The sequence below is a fragment of the Macaca mulatta genome, chromosome 5 (assembly GCF_049350105.2).
Source record: "Macaca mulatta isolate MMU2019108-1 chromosome 5, T2T-MMU8v2.0, whole genome shotgun sequence".
Lineage (NCBI taxonomy): Eukaryota > Metazoa > Chordata > Mammalia > Primates > Cercopithecidae > Macaca > Macaca mulatta.
Genome location: NC_133410.1, coordinates 104,506,950 through 104,530,990, shown reverse-complemented (window position 1 = coordinate 104,530,990; position 24,041 = coordinate 104,506,950). Strand labels below are relative to the sequence as shown.

Below are 24,041 nucleotides of genomic sequence, written 5' to 3'. Positions count from 1 at the left end.
ACAGCTGTTAAGTGGAGAAAGCAGGCTTCATGCCCAGGCAATTGGCTGCAGCCTGGCTGATCTGCCCCTAAGTGAAGTTGCTTGAAGACCCGTACCCTAGAGACTGGGGACCAAGGAAAGCCCTGGCATTGCAAGGGAGGAGGAAAGGCAGCCAGCAAAAGAGCTAAAGAAGGATAAACAGCCAGATTAGGAATAGAAATGGAAGAAAAATGAGTCAAGGAAGCCAAGGAAAGAAAGTTTTTCTGAATATCAGGGTATTTCCATCTGGAGCTTCCGTTCAGAGAGTAATGCTTGGTTATGAATACTGAGTGTTCCAGGATAGGTTCCCTGGGAAGCAGGCTACAGGCGAAAAGACTGGAGACGGCCCGAGTGGAAACAGGAAGGTGAGCTAGGAGCCTGTTGCCATCATCTGTTCACTGTGGTGGATTTGACCAGCATGGTCTTGGGGAAGGCATGAGACCTCCTGGGTTAGTGCATATAATTTTGATAGTCGAGCCTGTAGGATTTTGTGATGTTGAATAAAAGTTGTGAACACACAGCTCTAATGTAAAGCTTAAGGTTATTTCTTCTATATTCCTTGCAAATGTGATACATCCAAAGCACTGTCAGGATAGGAATCATGCTAGGTTTAAATTAGGGAAAATGGTATCTGTAGGGAGCTATGGGGTCTGATTAAGGCAAAGTTTTTCAACAGTTTCAAGAAAAATCGCCGGGCGCGGTGGCTCAAGCCTGTAATCCCAGCACTTTGGGAGGCCGAGACGGGCGGATCACGAGGTCGGGAGATCGAGACCATCCTGGCTAACACGGTGAAACCCCGTCTCTACTAAAAAAATACAAAAAACTAGCCGGGCGAGGTGGCGGGCGCCTGTAGTCCCAGCTACTCGGGAGGCTGAGGCAGGAGAATGGCGGGAACCCGGGAGGCGGAGCTTGCAGTGAGCTGAGATCCGGCCACTGCACTCCAGCCTGGGTGACAGAGCGAGACTCCGTCTCAAAAAAAAAAAAAAAAAAAGAAAAATCATTGCAAAAGCATGCATAGAAGACCTACATCATATTTGAAGTGTTTGATTTACATATTTTATATGGACACACATAGTTCTCTTCCCAGGCACCTTGTCTTCCCAACAAACACACACAAATACATGCAAAAATAAAATATTTTATAAAAATAATTCTGATTATTATAGTTAGTGAACTCAAGACACAAATGGTCAATAGTGAGAAAGAGTGATGAACAGGTTTAAGCAGCAAAAACAACTCAAGAGCACTCTGTATCATGGTCAATGCTTTCTAACTAGACATTTATAAATTCTAAGCATCTGGGGATCTAGCACATAGCCTGAAACAAACATGAATAATGGATGAGGCTTTCTTGCACCTCATGGCCTTTGAATAATGCAGAAATACCAAAATCCTACTTATAGGTAAATGGCTTCTCCAACATACCGAAGAGACAATTATTTCAGTCACGCCATCTCTTCCTCACACCCACGCTTGAATTGGAAACTTCGGGCTGATTAGCTCAAAAAGCCCTTTATTACTAAAATTCTGCCTTCTTGCCACCCTGTTAATGTTCCCACCATACTCTCTCCCATCTCGTTGCTTCTCTAACCGCCGTTGCCCAGAAATACTTCCTCTTGCAATGTCCCTCCCGAAGGCCTCCTCCTCCTTCAGGCCTGCCCCCCTCCAGACTCACCCTCATGCTCTTCCAAAATCAGGAATTCTCAGTGCACAGAGGAAGCAGGTGGAAGCTTTTATAAAAACTCACTCCAGGGTCTCACTCCCACAGGTTTGGATCTAATTGGTCTGGGTATTGGGGTGTTTTTGTTGTTGTCGTTTTGTTGTTTTGTTTTGTTTTTTTTTTTTAGCACTCCCTGGGTTATTCTATTGTGCCACCAAAGTTAAGAGCTATTATCCTAAACACTTTCCCAAATCTTTCTGGAATTAAAATTCTACTAAGAACAAACTTTCCTACAACCTTACATCATTCCCTCCCCCATTCCTCCACCTGCTCTCATTAACTGCCAGGAGATCTTCCTGGTAACACCTCACAATACCTCCAGTGAAGACTGCACCCCCTAACTAACCCAAGGCCAAGAGGAGATGTACCAGTACTTCTCATACTCCATGACCCTTTCTGGGGCATCTCTTCACTGCCCAGGCTGGATGGTTCTGCTGCTGCTCATACCCACTTCAGTTCCTTTGCACAGACCTCTGTGGATCCCGCCCTAGCAGTACTTGCCTTGTGGTCTTTCTTTCCATCCATTTTATTCCCATCATCTCTCAAATTCAATGTCATGACTTAAATCACAGTCTCTCTGCCCAAACTTATTCCAGTAGCCTTCACAACATCTTACATTGTCTATTCACTCGTATAGATGTGCTCTGGATTTCATCTTCATTAGCAACTGCTCCACTGCCAAGATCTCCACCTGTCAAACTCCCCCTTTTTGACCACAACCATCTGACCTTCCATCTCTCTCTTCCACAAGGTGCATGGAAGCTACCCTTTGTTCTTAAGGAGAGGGTCCCTCACTGGGCATGGTGGCTCATGCCTGTAATCCCAGCACTTTTGGAGGCCAAGGCAGGTGGATCGCCTGAGGTCAGGAGTTCAAGACCAGCCTGGCCAACATGGTGAAACCCTGTCTCTACTAAAAATGTAAAAATTAGCCAGGCGTGGTGGTGCGCCCCTGTAATCCCAGCTACTGAGGAGGTTGAGATGGGAGAATTGCTCGAACCCGGGAGGCTGAGGCTGCAGTGAGCAGAGATCACACCACTGCACTCCAGCTTGGGTGGCAGAGTGACACCCCATCTCAAAAAAAAAAAAAGGAGAGGCTCCCTCAACCTGCTGCAGTTTCCCAGTCCACAAACCCTTCCCTGCTCTTACTCGCATCTGCAGCAAACTTACTTCCACACTGAACTCTCTCGTCATTGTGAGCGCTTCAGGCTTTTCTAGTATCAATAACCAAAGATACCCTCCACTGAACAAGCCCGCTACTTCTACTTCCAGGCTGATGAGTTGTTATGAAAAACCATACATTTCTGATTGGGTCTATTATACTCTCAAGATATCTATTCTAAGGGATGCCTTCCCTGCTTCTCCTTACTCCTTTTATTTAGCTCTTCCTGACTTACCCCGATTCCCACGGCAGTTCTTCCAGGTCTCTTCCGCTCTCAGGAAGTCCCTGGCTGTTTTAAAGCCCACATCGTGCCTAGCAGTGACCTAACCACCCGATGAAAGCTCCCCCAGCTGCCGTCCTCTACCCTCCAAACCTTTTACTTCAGCCTCTTCTCACTTTCTCTGACTCTGATGAAAAGGATCTCTGCTTCCTTGTTTGTGCTTTAATCCAATTCCTGACCTCCTCCATCTTCAGCATAGCAAATGATGCCTGAGGCTGCATTTACCAGCATTTGATATTTTCTTACAGTAATTGCTATGTGCTGGGGATTCTTTACAAATTGCAGAAAAATCCACAGAAATGCTGGACTAGGGCAGAGATGGAGGCCCAGTGGAGTACTTATTCTTGGGGAGTAAGTCCAGGAGAGCTATTGCAAAAAGACTGCCCTGATGTCTAGAGCTGTGTATTTCAAGAATATTAATTATCACTTTTTATTATATGTGGTTATATTATTCATGTGGATAGATAATACATTTATTTATATTATATGTAAATATATATTATATAAATATATTATATATTTTTATTTATTTTATTATATATAAGATATATAATAAATATATATTTGTTATATTATAATAAATATATATACATATAATATACATATATATTTATATTATATATAAAAATATATAAATATTTATATATTCATTATATTAATATATGGTTATATTATATATTTATATAAGTATATATTATATAGATATATTATTACATATAATATATAAAATATAAATATATATATTACATAAATATATATATTTGTACATTTATTTATATTATCCATATGGATGGATAATGCAGTCAGTCTTAAGCAACTGTGATGCATTTTTCTTCTTCGTACCCACCTCTTTGAGCTTGGCAGCTTTTGTAACAATTTCCCAGAGTTTTGTTAAGCCTTGGGGCAAAAATGGTCACCTGAAACTTAAAAGCTGCGTTTAGCAATTTGAAAGCACTGATACAGAATTAGCGTGTTGGCAGTGACTACCAGAGCAGAAGTCAAGGCTGATGGGTGACAGTGGAATTATTTTATGCCTTTCAGGAGGGCTTTTTCCTGTGCATGTGCTTGAAGGACCACTGGGAACAATGCTCTAGTTGTGTTCACGTAAAAGGATAAAGATGCTAAGAATTGTGAGAATAGTTTGGAATCAATTCAAATAGAGAGGTCAAGTCTATTGAAAAGGTTGAGTTTGGTGTATCAGAGCTTTTCTTTTTCCCCCATCTTCAGGTGATTAATGAAAAAGGTGTTTTCCTTTCATTATTTGCAAAGACTTGAATCCTAGTATAAATAGACCAACAATTAACAGAGAGCAAGGTTATATTTGGAGTAAGTTTAAAAACACCTAGGGAGAAACATACATCTATGTGGAAATAAGTCATTTCTCTCCCGGCATCCAAAGGGTACAATACATGAGAGTCTCGTTTTGGAATAAAGGGTTTTATACTAAACTCTGAGATTCAGAACATAAAAAAGGAGTTATTTTCATACATTATGGGCAGTATATGATGTTTACTGAATTTCTGACAAATGTATATGTGATACAAACCAAATAATGTGTATTAACATAACCTGGCTTTTTTTTTTTTTTTTTTTTTTTTTTTTGATGGACTCATGGGGCATGGAGAAGATCTTCCTTGGATAATTTCATGTGCCCTAATCCCAGCTGTAATAGAGTAACTCTGTGAAAGATTGTATTATGTGAAAAGAGAAGAGAAGAATGAAAGAAACACCGGAAGGTGAAGAGAGAGAAAGGAGGTTGGCTGAAGTCTAGCTGAGAATTGTGTGATGCTCATGTTCTTGGGCCACAGTCATGGACAGTCAGACGTGGCTTGTTACAGGGAGAAGGTGGTTATATTTTTATCCTGTTACCTGTCACCTTCCTCACTGCTGTCCTCCTGGCATTTCCTCCATGGCAAGTTGTGACCTTACAGAACTCTGAACCCCTCATGCTTGCTTCTTCTAGGTCTTCTAAGGCTGATCCTCCCAGGAATTATCCTAGTAAGAATCCATACCTATTCTTATAGTTCCCACAAACAACCTCAAAAATAGCCTTACCTGTATACTTTCAGGATCCCGGCCTCTGGAGTTAAACTAATATATTCATATGTGCAACATGTGTGTTAGAGACCAACAACAAAACGTGTATTAAAGGTTTCTAGTGTATCACTGCTGCTGTGTGTATGGGAGGGAGCATGGTACGGCAGGAGAGCTTGAGTCGGGCTGGCTGCTGTGACTGGCTCTGCCACTTATCAGCTTGGTGACCCTGGTCGCTGAATTTGACCTCTTAGGAGAGTAATTTGGTCTGCGTCAAGGACTCTTTGAAGTTCTAAAGGAGATAAAAGTTATTCAATCTCCTGGCACAAAATAGACACCAGACACTGTTTGCCATGCCTAGGTGGGCATATAGACTACAGTGGCATTTTGAAGATAATGGCTTAAGGAAGATGTTAAATCTAACTGGAATCTAACTGTGAGGTGAGTTTCAGGGTTGATAGCAATCTGGTTGGTTAGACATTTAGTCACAGGGATCTTTTCGGTGCCTCTAAATTTATCCCATTTTTATCATCTTCTTATGAAATCTGGTCCTGGGTCTATCATATATCTTAGAAATGACTTGCTATGTTGAACTTACTTTTTGAAGAGAGAGAAAAGAAAGAAAACAGAAGTTGTTGTATGCGGAATAACACCCCCCACCACCACCACCACCCAGGGATGTTTACACGTTAATATTCAAAACCTGTGAGTATTTTACCTTACATGGCAAAAGAGTCTTTGCAGATATGATTGTGTGATTTGAGGAGATTATCCTGGACCATCTGGGTGAGTCCGGTCTAATTATATGGTTTTGAAGGTGGAGAACTTTTTCCAGCTATGGTCAGAAGGGGATATGACTGTGGAAAAAGGCTCAGAGAAATCTGTCATTGTTGGATTTGAAGACAGCGGAAGGGGACTGTGAGCCAAAGAATGTGAGAAACCTCTGGAAGGTGGAGAAGACCCAGTACAGATTCTCCTCTTGGGGCTCTGGAAAGGAGGGCAGCCCCACTGACACACCTTGATTTTAACTCAATGAGAACTGTGTTAGACTCCCACCCTCCAGAACTGTAAGATCATCAGTTTGTGTTATTTTTTAAGTCACTATGTTAGTGGCGATTTCTTATGGCAACAGTAGAAAACTAATACAGAAGATTAAAAACAGCATGTTAACAGGAGAAAAGAAACACAAGATGACTTCAGAAGTCCTAGAAAAACCTAAAAAGTCCTATTCCTAATACATAGATGTGAGAGAGAACCGTTTCCCTACGAGCATGCCCAGAGGTAGACAAGTGACATGCTACTTGCATGAGTGTCACCCCTTGGCATTTGGCTTTAAAAGTGTCGCAAACTGCCCTGACTGTGCAGGCTGGAAGTGGCAGCTCAGACCAAGCATCCGTGGCCACAGCAGCTGTGGGAACAGCAGGCAGAGCCCTAGGAACGAAGCAACTTGACGGGGAGATGTTTGCAGATGGGCACCAGAGTCCAGCCTTGTTATTATTAGGGAAGAAGTAAGGCAGATAAACTCAGGGGGAGAGCAGAGCACCCTGGCGTGAACACAGGAAGGGAAGGGAGCAAAGCCAGGCCGGGCGCCAGGGACACTGACCCGAGCAGGTGGGAGAGGCTGGGCTGACAGTCAGATGTTCTCCACTGCCCGGCTCCGCAGCCTGAGGCCCGAAAGCCGGAGAGGAGGAGACAGCGCGTGGGGGCCTGAGAGCAGCGTCGCTGAAAAGCTGGCAGGGAAGAGGAGAGAAGGATGGCCGCTCTTTTTGGCCTCTGCTTTGGTGGAGTACAGGCCCCCACAGCTGTGACAGAGACAGCAGTGACAGCCACCATAGCAAAGACACAGATTTCTCATCCCCAAATGACAAGGGCAGGTTTTCGACACAGGATTAAAGAATGAGCAGAAGAAAGGCAGGTTCCATGAAATGGCAGATGTGATTTTTTTTTAAACACCAGTCAGCACAGTCACTGAGGGCTGGCCTTTTGAGGTTTCACATGAGTGGCATGCTGCACGTTTGCTGGTCTGTTCTTTGTGTCTGCGTCCCAGAATCAAGGTGAAGGTGGGGCACCACTGCAGTACAACTCAGCCTCCTGTGCTAGCTCCAGCATGGAGAGCAGTTCTATCTCCAGGAGCCAGAGAGCCGAACCAAACTAAAAAACAGCCAGAGCGCGAGGCTGTCCGCTGCTTGGCTTCCTGCCTTCTGTTCTGTCCTCTCCATGTAGTGATCTCAGCGACATTTCCTCAGTATCTACCTCCACCTGCTCATGCTCCTGCTGCTGATGCCTGGCCTCGTGGCAGCAGTAAATCTAGCCAATGTGTGGTTCTGTGTTTCTCTCAAACATGAAGACTGCTTGGACAAATAACATCCAGAAACAATATAAAGAAAGAAGCTAGGGCCGGGCGCGGTGGCTCACGCCTGTAATCCCAGCACTTTGGGAGGCCGAGGTGGGTGGATCATGAGATCAGGAGATCCAGACCATCCTGGCTAACACGGTGAAACCCCTTCTCTACTTAAAAATACAAAAAACCGGGTGCAGTGATGGGCGCCTGTATTCCCAGCTACTTGGGAGGCTGAGGCAGGAGAATGGCGTGAACCTGGGAGGCAGAGCTTGTAGTGAGCGGAGATCGTGCCACTGCACTCCAGCCTGGGTGACAGAGCAAGACTCCGTCTCAAAGAAAAAAAAAAAAAGAAAAAAAGAAAAAAAAGGCTAGCAGAGTGAAACAACCTGGATTTCAGCGCCTTCCAGCCTTCCCTTCAAGAGAGATTTCAGTGGGTTATATGAAACTTAACTTTAATCATTTCTTTCATCCTTTCTATAGCCTGTACTGCTTCTAAAAAGGGAAAGAAAACAATGACAGAAAAGTATTTGGAGAGAAAACAAGACAGAGGCAGAGAGGGAGAGAAAGAAGCTGTGGACTAGATAATCTACAAATAACATAATCGCCCCTTGAAAAACTGGAAGGCGTAACACATGCCTTGAGGAAGAAGGTGGTGCGATTTTGGGAAAGTGGTGTGAGAGAGGGGCAAGTTGTTATGCAGGGCAAGGGTGAGCAGAGGAGGAGGTGAGCAGAGAAGGAGGTCAGCAGGGAAGGAGGGTGAACAGAGGAGGTGAGCAGGGGAGGAGGTGAGCAGAAGAGGTGAGCAGGAGAGGAGGGTGAGTGGGGAGAAGGTGAGCAGGGGAGGAGGTGAGAAGGGGAGGAGGTGAGCAGGGGAGGAGGTGAGAAGGGGAGGAGGTGAGCAGGGGAAGAGGTGAGCAGGAGAGAAGGCTGAGCAGGAGAGGAGGCTGAGCAGGAGAGGAGGTGAGCAGGGGAGAAGGTGAACAGGGGAGGAGGTGAGAAGGGGAGGAGGTGAGCAGGGGAGGAGGTGAGCAGGGGAGGAGGTGAGAAGGGGAGGAGGTGTGCAGAAGAGGTGAGCAGGAGAGAAGGATGAGCAGGAGAGGAGGCTGAGCAGGGGAGGAGTTGAGAAGGGGAGAAGGTGAGCAGGGGAGGGGTTGAGAAGGGGAGAAGGTGAGCAGGGGAGGAGGTGAGAAGGGGAGGAGGTGAGCAGAAGAGGTGAGCAGGAGAGGAGGATGAGCAGGGGAGGTGAGAAGAGGAGGAAGGTGAGCAGAAGAGGTGAGCAGGAGAGGAGGATGAGCAGGGGAAGAGGGTGAGCAGAGGAGGGTGGGCAAAAGAGGTGAGCAGAGGAGGATGTGAGAAAGGGAGGAGGTGAGCAGGGGAAGAAGGTGAGCAGAAGTGAGCATGGGAGGAGGATGAGCAGGGGAGGAGGGGAGGAAGTGAGCAGGGGAGGAAGGTGAGCAAAGGAGGAGGTGAGCAGGGGAAGAGAGTGAGCAGAGGAAGGTGAGCAGAAGAGGTGAGCAGGAGAAGAGGATTAGCAGGGGAGGAGGGGAGAAGGTGAGCAGGGGAGGAAGGTGAGCAGAAGAGGTGAGCAGGGGAGGAGGGTGAACAGGGGAGGAGGTGGAGAGAAGGGTGAACAGAGGAGGTGAGAAGGTGAGGAGGATGAGTGGGGAGGAGGTGAGCATGGGAGGAGGGTGAGCAGAAGAGGTGAGCAGGGGAGAAGGTGAGCAGGGGAGGAAGGTGAGCAGAATAGGTGAGCAGGGGAGGAGGGTGAGCAGAGGAGGATGTGAGAAAGGGAGGAGGTGAACAGGGAAGGAGGTGAACAGAGGAGCAGGTGAGCATGGGAGGAGGATGAGCAGGGAAGGAGGGTGAGCAGGGGAGGAGGTTGAGCAGGGGAGGAGGGCAAGCAGGAGAGGAGTGCGAGCAGGGGAGGAGGGAGAGCAAGGGAGAAAGGTCAATAGAGGAGGAGGGTGAGCACAAAGTGGGGTTGGTGGGGAGCGCGAGCAGAGGGTGTAGGCAACAAAGCCAGGGTCTGGAGCACTAGCCCACCAGACCTGCTGTGGGGCCCTAGCACCTCACAATTTTTTGCACGAAATCACCACTTTGCAGGGCCCTGTAACTCAGCTTCAGCCTGGACCCTGGGGGCAGACTTGTCATACTCTTATAGATGTACTTCAAAGCATCCAAGTATATGCCACTCTGTTGCCTGGGGGCTCCCAGTGAGCAATAGCTGTGAGCCTGATATTTAATGGAAATTTGCCCAGGCATGGAAGGAACAGGCAGAGAGAGAACAAGAGAAGCAGATGAGGCAGATGCAATCTAACCCGGACATAATGCAGAGTGGGAATCTCGGGGGCTGGACAGGCCAGAGTGGAGGAGTGGCTTGGCTGGCAGATGTATCCTCCCTCCTGCCTCTCTGTCAGGCCTTAACAAGGGGAGATCCTCTCATCTAAGAGCCTGGAAGCATTCTGGGTGCAGGCCAGAGGTGCCTCCTTTGTGCACACAAGCCTTTAAAACAGCCTGGATTTATTGTGGCTTTTAAGTGGCCCAGGCTAATGGCTTGGCATGGATAATGTCTTGGTTTAATTGGTTATTGTGAAAGCTGCTTGTTTCTACTGTGGAATCTCTTGTCCCTGCCTTTGGAGCAATCCCTCACAGACTCCCTGAATCAATACAGCCCTCACTCAGGGCCGGCCAGTTTGCTTTGGAGGCGGCGCCCGCATTGGGGAAAGAGGCCCTCCCACAGCATTGCTCAGATCCCTGGCGGACGCTGGGCTGTGAGGCAGATGGCCTGCTTCTGGTGACTCTGATGGTTTGCATGTGTAGATGTGCATGGGCTACAGACACCTTTATTAATGACCTACTCTTGAGGGTGTCTTTGCAAGGAAAAGTTAGAGGAGTGCAGATAGAGCTGTACAAGGGGGTCTGGGCACAGTGGTTTATGCCTGTAATCCCAGCACTTTGGGAAGCTGAAGTGGGAAGTTTGCTTGAGTTCAGGAGTTCAACAACAGCCTGAGCAACAAGGCAAGACCTTGTCCCTACAAAAAATGTTAAAAGTAGCCAGGTGCAGTGGCATGAGCCTGTAGTCCCAGCTTCTTGGGAGGCTGGGGTGGGAGGACTGCTTGAGCACAAAGGTCAAGGCTGCAGTGAGCTATGATCGTGCCACCTGCACTTCAGCCTGGGCTGCAGAGCCAGCAAGAAGGTCTCTAAAAATATTTTGAAAAAAAGAACTGTGAAAGGAAGTCAGAAACTGTCTCCCTTCTCACAGAAGCAAAGCAAGGGGATCAAAGCAACAGGTGGATTCACCTAGAGCCAGACCAGGCCACTGAGGTGGGGGAACTCCCAGCAGAAAGAACACCTTCTGCAAAGGAAGTTGACATTCCGGTTTCTGAGAACAAAGAGGCCAGATGATCCGCATCCTTACTATAGCATTTCTTTCCAGGGTCACGATATTTCTCTTAAGTCATCCCAAATCTTTTGACCTTAAATATATTTTCTTCATATTCTTTTTTAAGGTGTGTGAAATATCCTAACCTTTTTGATTCAAAAGCAGCCTGTCTGGAAGTGGTTTTAGAGCTGAGCACACTGTGTTGTGGTTACATGTTTACAGGTCACCCCCTAACCCCCATGGACCATTAGCCCACTGGCAGTTTAAGGCAGTGACAGGGACTTACTTGTCTGTGTGCTCCAGACCTGACATGGTTCCTGGCAGCCTAACGTGTCTCACTGATGTTGAATGAATGTTCCCAGGAAGAGGAAGCAGAGGAAAACACTGAACTGTAAAGCCATGTCTTATTGATTTGTATATTTGTTATTGTTCTGTCCTCTTACATAGCTGTATCATATAAATAACCAAAATAAGATCATGTGCAAGGAATTCAGAAAATCAAGCTGTGTGAAGTACAAGTTGCAGCATATTTTTAAGTGGACTCTGCTGGAGTAAATCTCAAGTTATAACACTTAAAATGGTAACACAAGACAAAGCCTGATTAGCCTTTCGGGCGAGCTTGCTTCTTCTATCATCTGACACAAAACTCTATTTGAGATTCGCCATATGTGACGAGTCAGCTCCTGTTCCTGTGTGGTTTTAGATTATACTCGTTTCCCAGGAGTTGTTGGATGATTGACTGAGATCTCTTTAACTCACACCTTGGTTGTTGTCCTCTCCTTTTTTCTGTTATGCTTTCCTATGTCATGAACATCTGTAGTGCAACCATACCAGTTGCCACTTTGCGGGAAGGAGTGTTAAGTTGAAGTGTGGTGAGGTTACTGAATCCTTCACTGCTGGGCTGGATTCTTCCCCAGGTACCAGTGAAAGGACAAGCTCTCTGAGCCAGCAGTCTCCAACACCGAGTTTACACACCCCAGGCCCAATGAACCACTGGGACCAAAAAAAAAATACAATATGAGTACCTAGCTGTATGCTAAGATAGATTAACACAGGATTTTATGTATTTTTAGATTTGATGTGTATTTTCTAATGCAATATATTAACATACCAATAATAGAGATATGTAATTTATAAACATGCATGCTCAATGTTTTGACTGGTAGACTATTCTGGCAAACATGTTTACAGCCTCTGCTCTAAGCATGGGTGTGTCCTGATGAACCGTTTATCTTTCCCCAGGGTTTATGTCCAAATGGAAGGGAGAAAAAAGTCAGGTTCCTCCCATCTCTGTGCTGCAGCTTTGTGTCACTCCTGGCTGATGGAGAAATGGCGAGCTTAAGACTATGGAAGTAATGTGTTCTGTGGTCCCACTGTCTTTAAAATGGCACTTGGTACCTTCTGTCCAAAACAGGGCTCCTCCAAGCCAGTCTAGACTTTTTCCCCACTAGGGAGAATTCTTTACCGTGACTTTTGAGATCGTTGCTGAAGAAACAAAAAACTGAGCCTGATTCTTGGGCTGACTCCAATGAAGAGTTTGCACTCAAAATGCCGTGTTAGATTTCCTGACTTCAAGGTCATGACCAATAGGCAGTTTGGGTTTTTTTTTTTTCAATGTCCTGCCTGCCAAGAAAACTGATAATGCTCTTCATATCCTCTGGCAGTCTATGTTGATTGTAGGAATGGGGTGTGGATTATACATTGTTGGGTACAATTACCTCCCGGAATACAATGCATCTTCTTTTAGACATCCCAGGGAGATAATTTCGACATAATGAAGATCTATAGTAATCAGATAATTACTATCGATTGCTCTTTAGACGTCTTGATGAGGTAATTAGGGCGTATGGAAAGAAGCTGGAACTGATTGATTGGCATGACTGTAATCTCAAAGATTTCTAATTATGTTTCTTTTCTTCTAATGGCTTATAAACAAACATCATTTTAGCTTTAGAATTTGTCAGGTGCCAGGTTCACTGGGAACATCAGCTTTCTCTATTATGCTAACTAGACACCAAACATGATCAACATAAGCTCATTATGCCTTCCTGCTGAAGCAGAAGAAACTGCAATTAACCCTCACTTTTCTTCTCCACTTCCACATGGCTGGATTCTTGTCGTGGAGTGGGGTGTCGTGGAGTGGGGTGTCGTGGAGTGGGGTGTCGTGGAGTGGGGTGTCGTGGAGTGGGGTGTCGTGGAGTGAGGTGTGCCACGTTCTGTGAGGAGCATGTGTGACTCAGGGCTGGATGGGTCTGTGTGGCCTACGGGAGACCCTCGGAGCCTGCTGAGCTCAGGCACAGCAGACTAGGGGGACAATGACACAACATATGTGTTAAGGTGTCTGGCTGACTGTGGCAGGGGGCTGGCTGACTGCTCGGGCTCCTGTCACAAGCCATAGCTACTCATCAGCCAGCAACATTAAGTAGCAGGTCAATACTCTCAGGCAGCTCAACCACACACTTGTCTACGTCAGTGTGTTATTGCCTCATCTCTTCCATTAGATACTAATTAGAGGACGCCCTGTCTGCAACCACATTCCACATTATCCTAATATTTTTTTACACCTTTGAGCAGCTTGCACAGTTCAGAACAGTGGCCTCACCCAAAGATGACGGATATTAAGAACCACTAATGCAACATCTTGAAATGAGCTGTTTGCATGTAATCAATGATGGTGGTAACCACCACACTTACTGCTCTACAAGTGCATGGGTTAGAATTCATTCAACAAATGCAAGGTGGATGCATTTTTCTGAATATGAGGCAATCTGGTTCCCATGCCTGAAATCCTCCACTGCGACCCACCTGTGCTTGGTGGGTACAAATACGTAGGAAATTTGTGACCCGTTTTAAAATAAGCATCCCCAATCCATGCATGTTACAGTCTGAATGAACACCTATGTTCTTGAACTCCCTGCTTTCTATTGAAATATCACCAAAGAAAAAATTATATTTTGCTTTGATTTTTTTTCTAAAATCCATATATTCCTGGACCCTTATTTTAAAACGGGTCACAAATTTCCTACGTATTTGTACCATTAAAACTTTTAAGGCATGAGAGGAGTAACGTGCATAGGGATGGTTCAGGCTGTTTGGATAATTACAGCTGCAGTTGGAAATGCTTCATTAACTCCCATTGACTAGCCTGAGAAATGGAAGCATATATAGAATTTGTCTTTATGTTGTATCTGTATAGTATAAGAAAATTATGTAGCAAATTTTTTCATCAGTCACAATTCTCGAGAAATAAAGTATTCTTTTGAAAATGTAATTGGAGTAACTGTTCAGTTCAATATTTGGTGTTTAAAAAAACCTTCCTAATCTGTATCAGAATATTTTCCTTTAATAGAATATATAATTAGCATATTCTAAATTTTTTAAATTGGGAATTATGCAATACATCATTTTAAGCAAAATTTTTATGGTTTTATTTCTGTACTTGAAGAAACTATAAGAGATTGAACTAAATGCCTAAAACAGGTTCTGATTTTTTATTTGTTGGTTGCTTTTATCAAGTCCAAGGAATAAGTATCTCTTCTAGTTATTTGTCCCTTTCTGTAAAAGTTAATTGAAAATCTACCTTCTTATCAGTTTGTCTACATTTCTACCTATTTTTTCTTTAATTGGTGGCTCTCTGGTTTTGAGTTCTGATGTTATTCCCCTGACTTGATTATGTCCCCCACTCATCAGTGGGTAAAGGGTAAACTGTACTGAAATTACTCCACAACAGTGTGATGTAGACTGTGCCAAAACCTGGTTTGTTATTAGGGTCTGGTCTCATACAAAATAGGAGGGGTTTTAATTAGAGGGTCTCGAGGCTGCAAAAGTGGGTGTTCACGGTGTTGCGCAAGTTCCGTCTGCCATTCAGGAGGCAGTAAAGAAACGTATTCAATGAGAGAGCTGACAGAAGTGATGCAATTCAATAACGTGCTTTGGGTTTGGGGCCTGTCATTATAGGAAGTTTTACATCTTGAGAGACAGATGGGAGGACAGCTCCTAGAAGAACCTAAAGCTCTTCATTTTAAAGGCAGCACCCACAACCTGCGCCTGTCAATTCATGATATCGCCCATTCCCTCTGGAAGAGCAAATTGCTGGCTAAATATCAGGTAAGGTTCCCAAGCCAAACAAAAGGTCTGGAGACATCTCTAAGAAAGAGGTCTAAAATTATATGGACATAGGAAATCCCCTTCCTTGAAATTAATCATATGTCATTACTTGTTTCTCCAAAATAGTTTGGGTATTTAGGATTTTTGAGAAATATAGACATATTTGAAGGAATACTTTTTAAAAATTCCTCCTTTAAATAAGTGTACTATCATTGTTTTATTTTTAATAAATGAAAGACTTCCAAATCCATCATTTCAATTAATTTTCATACTAAATGTTCACATCAATGGGTACAAACAGCTTCAAATGCATTCACAGAAACAACAGAAGGACATGTTTATTCCATGGGACACAAATTAGGCTTCAGCCTTCCTACGCCAGTACCCTTACATTGAAAAATTAGAGCGAGCCCTACTTTGGAGAACTGAAATAGCATGTAAAAGTAAAACCCAAACAGGATATTATTAAATAACAGACAAGAAAATACGGGTCCCAAGTGTCATTTGTATATACCTGGGGGAAAATCACAAGACCCTCAAGGAATTTTCCCCTCCTCCATCCGTCAGCCTGTGCTCTGAGAAAATCTCTTTGATGGGATTGCAAGCCTCATATACAGTCCTAGGAGCGGCAGACATATTTAGAGAGCTGTGAATCCATGTTAATGTTTATGCAAATTCAACCCAAACCCCAGCATTGCCGCTGAACTGGTAGCTATTTCCTGATGTAAGTCAATGAACATACTGGAAGACTGAAGGGAAGACATTCTGGCTCCATTCTCACTCTCGTTGGTCAAGTTTCTGCACATGAATGATGGGAAACAAGCCTACTGGTTTGTTAACAATTGTGAGCTTTGATGGAGGTTGCACACCAGACTCTCTATGCACAGCTCAGTCCTTGATGGAAACAGAAGGCTTCTGACTTACTCAGTACACCTCTTCCTTTGCTTTCTTCTTTCCTCTGTGTTGCAATTGCCATAAAATTCTACAAATCTCCCCGTTTTAGAAGTAATTTCCTTTATACAATTATAAGAAAATACTATTTTAATGATAATGATAATATGATATTAGTTAAAGCTAAGCCTGGCTGAATGCTTACCATCTGCTGGACACTCTCTTCATACATTGGTTTATCTCATTTAACCCCAGCAGACCTATGAATGAGAAACTCTTTGTTTACTCTTTTGCAGATAGGAAAACTGAGCAGTGGAAAGATTAAGTAACTTGCCCCAGGTTATCAAGTAAACGAAATAAGGAGTTCTCATTTGTACTGGATTTGGCGCTGAAGCCACCGCTTTTTAACGCCATGCTCTCCCATTTTTTATGTGGCAACCTTTTCTTTCCTTTATTGAAAACAGATTCTAGGATAGGCTCTGTAAGGTGGTCTAGACTTTTAGAAAATTAAAGCCTGTTCTATGGTTGGTGCCAAGAACTCTTCTGTGGCAGCTAATTGAGTCTGAAGTTTCCAACTGTAGTGGGTTTTGGCTTCCCCTGTCCTGGGCAGAGAAGGATGTAAGCATGAAAGGGAGCAACATCAGTGCAGTATCCTTTAGACTTTCTTTGCTTTTCTCCAGAATGTCACAACAGGGATTCTTTTAATGAGCAATGACTGGTGTGTGCAAGTTTTATTTTGGGAATTGTATAAACTCTTTTTTTTTTTTTTTTTTTTTAAATTATTTACAATGGCTCTTGTTGCAAATTAGAGATATGTGACAGACTGGTTAGGTACATGGATTCTGGAGGCTGACTCCTTAGGTTCAAATCTCAACCCTGCTACTTACTTGCTGTGTGATTCAGGGTAAGTTATTGAACCTCTCCGGGCCTCAAGTTTTTCATGTGATGAGGGGCCAGGATGTACTTAAACCTGGGGCTGTTGTGAGGATTAAATGAGGCCACAGGTGTGATACTGAGAGTACCTAGCAGCAGACCATCTGAGAGTTATTTTTGGTATTAGTCCTTCAATTGTGGTTAACACTTTTACATCCTTTAGGAAATTCCTTTTTACCATGTCTGGAGTGGGTCTCAAAGAAACCTGCAGTGCACCTTCACCCTGGAAAGATTTAGCCTGAACACAGTGGAGCTGGTTTGCAAACTCTGTGTGCGGCAGGTGGAAGGAGAAGGGCAGATCTTCCAGCTCAACTGCACCGTGTCAGAGGTAAGCAGATCCTGTCTGTCTGAAATCAGGGGAGAGGGGGACCCTCAGGAGGAGAGAGAGTGTGGGCTAAAAGCGTATCTCAATATAGGCCATATAGAAGTCCTCAAAAGCATTCTATAGATCCTATTTGTTAATAGAATAATATTCGTAATGAGCAAGGGAAGCTAGCTGCAGAAAAAATATATATTAAGGGATTCTTTTTGAAAAACAAGTCTTAATTTTTATAACATGAATTTTAAGAATTATGTTCTAACTTTTAAAAACAGATCTGAATTTCAAGTAAAGGTTTAATTTAAGGAGCGTGCACATGGAGTAACTTCTCCCCCTGCATCCCTTAGTGTGCCATGTCCCCCATCCTCCATCTGTCTCTCCTCCCTTTCTGCTACTTTCTCAGCAACTCTCCTCCCTTTCCCCTAATCACGTGCTGCTGGGTGGAGTGGAGCAAGGGAGAGGGGCTTCTCTGCTCCCTTTTTCTTCTTGTCTCTTTTTTTCTCCATTCAAAGGAAGAAAGGAGAAATCTCTTGATCTCCTTTCTCATATATCATTCCCTAAATAAAAAAGAGATACACTTTCCTCCGGGGTGGGGGAAATATGCCAGAAATAGAAGTAGAATCTCCATATCTCCCCCGCCCCCCGGCCATGGCCATCAGCTTTGCCTTCCTTTGCTGTGATCTTCACACACTTAGGCTAGCCATTTCCCTCTGTCCATATTACAGAAATAATAGTGATCACTGCTATTTAAAACTTCTTCTTAAGGAAAGAGGAAGTGCCCACGACCTTCCTTATCTGTTACTTTGGATCCAAAGCCTTGAAAAGTGATAACCCTTCACACGGGAGGAACAAAGGGAAGAGAAGAAGCCAAATGGGCAGAAGGCAGCCTCTTTGGGGCCTCATGGAGCTCAAGCCCCGTGCTGCGTGCTAAGCCACAAAGCACAAGATTGTCATATGTGAAAACGACAGCGGGCCAGTATATGATTTAAAATACTACCTCTCCCTCATTGTGTCATGCACAGTGACGAATGAAATATCAGCATGTTCAGCGTGTCTTGCTCCACATGTATTTAAAGACCATCTTCCTTAGCAAATCGAGAGGGGAGAACAGCGCCTCAGCTTTCACGACACTCCATCCTTCTCTCCCACAACCTGCCGAGGTGCGGTCATCATTTCCTCCTGTAGTTTCATGAGACTTTTGACTCATAAACAACTTTAGTCACAGCCCCCGGTGACATTCATAAGGAATGATCTCGGTGTCAGGGTGCCATGGCAACCGCCAGGCCTTCAGATGCGCAGCCCTATCTCCCAGGCACACAGAACCACCCCTGCTGGCTCGGGAGGGTGTTTTCACTTTCCAGGCCCAGCAGGTCTGCAAAGTTCAATAACCACTCAGCTCCAGTGACAACAAAGGCTGCGGAATTTTGGAGGGGGGTGAGGAGGTCTGGTCCTTTGATGCTTGCTTTCTGTTCCGCATGAACATTGGCTGTGTGTTAAAAAGGTGGATCAGATGCAGCCACAAATGAAAGAGAGCTGCTCTGTGCTCTCCCCCGCCAGGGCTGCCACCTCCCTTCAGAAAAAGGACAGTTTTGCATAGTGTGATCACAATTTAAGGGCTTGCTTTCTTGTGGCAACATAGAGGAAAGATTACTTCTTTTGCAACGTGGCCTCAGTCTGCTCAAAGAGACCAGCCTTCAGTCATGTCGGAGGCATTTGCCCATGTGTGACAGACAAGCATATTTAACTGAGGGCGGGGAAGAAGTGAGCGGAGTCAAGATGACTTTGGGGATTAAGGGGCACTCTGCGGCTTTTCCTTCTGGGTCACTGAATCCCACTGTTGTGCTTAGCATTTGAATGCGGATGCTGGGTGCGCAGAGGAGGGAGTGTGGATGGGGGTACTGACATTGGAGAGGAAGCCTCTGCACTGAAGAACAATGGACTCTGGAGAGTTCTGCGACCCAGATCCTCATCAAAACCTCCAAGAAAGGGTACAAGATGATTGACAAACCATAAACAAGTAGAGAAAAGGCTCCATTTGTGGTTTCTTTCTTCTGAACAGGGCTCCTTCCTAGGGTCACAGGGCAAGATGGCAGTGAGGCTGGGGTTCCCATTCCAATGTCCCATCTCTCAGAAATGAGCTGACTTGCCAGAAATATGCTACCCCTCCCTCCAGCCACCCACCACCCAACGCACTCACCAGCTGTCATTTATATAGCCACACAGCCCTTGGCCTGTCCTGTCAAGACAGAGGACCTGTTGCCCACCCCAGAGACCAGGCTGTGCGTGACATCTACTCTGATTACTTCAAGGGCCAGCCAGTTGTCTCTGGGTGATTTAGCCAGGGATTCCTTAACTAGAGACAAAGGCTTTAATTTCACAGAGATGAAGTTTCAGAAGGAAAATGTCTGGAAGACTAACTGTATTGGCACAAATGAATGTCCAAGTGTAAAAGATGATAAAAGATTATTTTTTCTTTTTTTTGTTTGTTTCATAGAAAAGTGCAGAGAGAGTAACCAGGAAGCTACTCATTATCTCCAAAAGAAAACATGGTACAGAGGACAGATAAATTTATAGTTTTTTTTCACATCTGTTTTGTTCAGTTACAGGCAGACATGCATCATGGGAAATTCCCATGACAGTTCCATGGAGATAGGGCCAATGACTTAATCCTTTCTTGCCTCAGTTTCCCCATGTGTAAATTGGTATAGAATATTATCTTGGGCCTGTGTGGGAATTAAATGGGAGAATGTTAGTAAGTGTTCTAAACAGAACTTGGCCCAGAGCACGTGCTTAATCTATGTTCACCATTTTCACTGGTGCCATTAATGCCATAAGAATAACAGGGCTTTTGAGTCAACTTTGCTTCTTCAATCTGTGGGGTCTGTCATCAATTGAGGTTTCAGATTTTCTTTCTATCAAAATAAGCACAAAAATAAAACTCAGATCCTATATAAATAAATAAATGAAAACTAAATATAAATAAACAAAAATTAGCTCCCAGAGAAAAGAAGGTAGCATGTATCCCCAAGTTAGTTTATCACAACATTGCTTTAGTTGAAGGCTCTGAACCCTGAAAAAAGGTGCAGTTTTAGGAGGCAGTATGAGTCATCTACTTTTATTTATTTATTTATTTTTGAGATGGAGTCTTGCTCTGTGGCCCAGACTGGAGTGCAGTGGCATGATCTCGGCTCACTGCAACCTCCGCCTCCTGGGTTCAAGCAATTCTCCTGCCTCAGTCTCCCGAGTAGCTGGGATTACAGGCGTGTGCCACCACACCCGGCTCATTTTTGTGTTGATAGTAGAGACAGGGTTTCACCACGTTGGCCAGGCTGGTCTCAAACTCCTGACCTCAGGTCATCCACCCACCTTGGCCTCCCAAAGTGCTGGGTTTATAGGTGTGAGCAACCGTGCTCGTCCTCATCTACTTTAATAATAGATTTATAGGTAATAAAAGCAATTATAATTTTTATATTTGCTAGATCTTATAACCTCAAGTCGTGATGCATAGCACTTTTGTATACACAAATAAATATTTAAAATAAATGTACAAAGTAATATCACTCTGCTATAGCCATTTCATCTGTTTACATCTTCTGCTTTCCATAACCTGCTCAAAATGACCATTGGGAAAATCTAGTTTTTCTAAGTGACTTTAGGAAAAGTCCAAATGTCAAAATAAAAAGTTGTTTTAGGACTGTGGAGTCCTGAATATGTGTATCATCACCCATAGCAGCTGTTTGACTAATGTTGAAAAATCATATGTTTACATAAGGAAATCATAACATCAAAGACTGATGGTACCGATATTATAAATGATTATTGAGATAAGCATTCTGTGACCATGAACTCTACTTTTACCTAGAAGTAAAGGAAGAACTAATAGCAACTAAAATTACTAGATGAAATGTAAATGTATAAATGTGTTTTACTTTTACCTTCAAGGCTGTTGTCAGCCATTTGATAAGAGAGACAAAGAAATGATGCCCTATTGAGCTTGTTTCATCTACACAGAAATAAATAGGCTGAGTAGCCAGGGATAGACAGCTCAGGACTTTAATGCCCACATGAAATGCTGATAGTTCTTTATCCACAAGAAAATGGGGACAACATGAATATGTGAGCAGGCCCTCCCAAGATCCATGCCTATCTTCAACTGGCCTCTCATTTCAGGATTTAACTTCCACATTTAGTTGGAAGGCAGCTCTATGGGTGGGCTCCTATCAGGCGCTGGCTTCATCTTCTTTCTGTACTAAGGACAAATATTTTCTCTCATTTCAACAAACATTAATTGAGTAGCCTCTGTGTGTGGGGCACAGTGTTATCATAGAGGTCTGAGGGTGATATACTCTCACCAATAAGAAATGTGAGAAATAAACGGCAGTAACCTACAGATACAGCCAACATGCACAGAGCAGACTGTGAGGAGCACAGAGGAGCTGGGAGGTGCCAAGGAGACCTCCAGGCCTGACGCCTAGGGTAGGCTTGCCCCGGGAGCCCCAGGACACAGGACTTTTGAACCAGGCTTTGAGGACTTTGCTGGACAGAGATCAAAGAAAGGGCAGAATAACTGTTAGAGGTTCATGCTTAGAAATGGCAGGAGAAATAATGAGTGGTGCTCAGACTCTAAAGAGCGTATGAGTCAGGTCAAGTCATGGCAAGGACGGGGCAACCTGAGATCAGATAATGAAGTAGTGGAAGCACAAGTGGACAGCCCTACTCCGTGTCCGGCTGCACTCTGCACTTCACATGGTCACCTTGCAGCCTCATACCAGCCAACCAGGAAGGTCATACAAAGATCCCTTACTGGGTCAGGTGTGGTGTCTCACACACCTGTAATCCCAGGACTTTGGAAGGCTGAGCTAGGAGGATCACTTGAGCCCAGGAGTTTGAGACCAGCCTGGAAAACACAGTGAGACCCCATCTCTTAAAAAAAATGCAAATTAGCCCAGTGTGATGGTGCATACCGATAGTCTCAGCTATTTGGGAGACTGAGGTGGGAGGATCGCTTGAACCCAAGAATTCAAGGCTGCAGTGAGCTATGATCACACCACGGCACTCCAGCCTGGGTGACAAAGAAGTGTTAAATGCCCCTCCTACCACATGAAGACCCTGTCTCTAAATATATATATATTTTTATATATATTTATACACACACACACACACACACACATTTCACTGCTTGATTAAGAGTTGGACTTCATGTGGTAGGAGGGGCATTTAACACTTCTTAATGAGAGAATAAGAGGGAGAGAAAGAGAAATATTGCTGTTCATCAGTGCGGCACTTTAGGAAGGTTAGTTGGGCAGAAGTATGGGATGGATCACAGGTAAGCAGCGGGGAGGTACTAAGGCCAACAGTACAAAGGCTCTCTGGGGACACAAGACAGCACTACAAAACAAGGCCCTCCCTTGTGCAGACTTTAACCTTCCACTGCCACCCAGGGATGATCAAGGTGCTGGTGTATTAAGGAATATGGTAGGTCTCCTTTTAGGCCCTATTGTCATTATCCAGAAAAGCAGCAAGCAGGACCACGATGTGGGCGATGACACTAAACTGTGGAAGTAGCATGTGATTTTTCTTTGAAACCAGAGTTCCCTGATTGCTCTTACAGAATATACGACAGGGTTGTGGCACACCTGTTTGGTTGCCGCACAGCGCAAACCCCTTACAGGAGGGTGAGCACACAGACGGGCAGGAGCAGGAACCGGGGCGAGCACTTTTGGGCTCTGGCCCCACAGCAGCATCTAAGGGTGGGTATCTGCGACTTCTGAAGCCCAAGTGGGCATGTGTTACGGTATGCTCCTTTAGCTTTGCCATCTGCAGATGGCTTGTGTGTTAATCAGCTCAATGGGCCCTCTGCATTATTGCAAGGGCAGGGGGCCAGTGTGACAGCCTTCTGCATCCTGAGCTCTTGCCCAGTGTCCTGAAAGAATCGGATCACATGTGGGCTTGAAAGATGAGTGCAAGGTTTTATCGAGTGGTGGAGGTGGTTCTCAGCAGGACGGGTGGGGAGCCAGGAGGGGAGACGGAGTAGGAAGGTGATCTTCCCCTAGAGTCAGGCCACCCAGCAGCCAGACTCTTCTCCCACTGCCCCCGCTGAACTCCCCTTAGCATCCAGACATCCCTCCTCTTCTCTCTTTCTCTGCCATGTCGTTCCACTATCGCTGCCCTGCTCGTCTGTGTGCCTCCTCATCTCCTTACTTGCGGGTCTCATCTGGAGCTTGGGGCTTGGGGTTTATATGGGGGCAGGATAGGGGGCATGGTGGGCCAAAAGGCAATGTTTTGGGCACGAAAACAGAAATGCCTGTCCTCATTTAGGGCTTCAGGTCTTCAGGCTTGAGGGTGGGGCCTTTGCTGGGAACCGCTGTCTTCTACTTATTACTTCCCTGTCTCCTGTCCGTATCATCCTCACTTCCACACTCCACTCCATCTAAATATCATTCTATGCCTAATAAAGGCATTGGTGCATTTAGTCCAGATGTCCCGAACATAAATCCATTGATAAACATGACACATGCCCTCAGATCACTTATGGTCACCTTTCTTTAAGCCCTATTCCCCTAGAGGTCAGGAGCCCTCTTTCCTCATTGCCTTGGAAAGAACCCTGTGCCGGATGGGGGAAAGAGCTATGGGTCAAGATCCTCATTCAGCGCCTCCGACTCCCATCTGTTCATGCCACAGTCTTTTAAACCCTGGTATGTGCTGGAGCTAACACAAAAGAGCCAGTGGAATGCTTGGAGCCTCAGTTTGCCAAGCTTTGGGTTTTGAGGACAAATATCATGATCATAGCCAACACCACTGTGTATACCATGGCAAAAGAATTCAAATGCCCTCCACACCCCTGGATTGACCCTGTT

General features: G+C 44.8%; 1 protein-coding gene across 2 annotated transcripts in view; it reads left to right on the top strand.

Moving 5' to 3' along the window:
- The window catches only part of UNC5C (unc-5 netrin receptor C), a 385,680-nt gene that overhangs the window by 352,656 nt on the left and 8,983 nt on the right, over positions 1 to 24,041 (top strand). For both annotated transcript variants that reach the window (XM_002804156.4, XM_015138825.3), the window contains 2 exons: positions 14,892 to 15,041; positions 17,029 to 17,193. In XM_002804156.4, the coding sequence (XP_002804202.2) occupies positions 14,892 to 15,041; positions 17,029 to 17,193 (315 nt within the window). The remainder of the gene's footprint in view (positions 1 to 14,891; positions 15,042 to 17,028; positions 17,194 to 24,041) is intronic.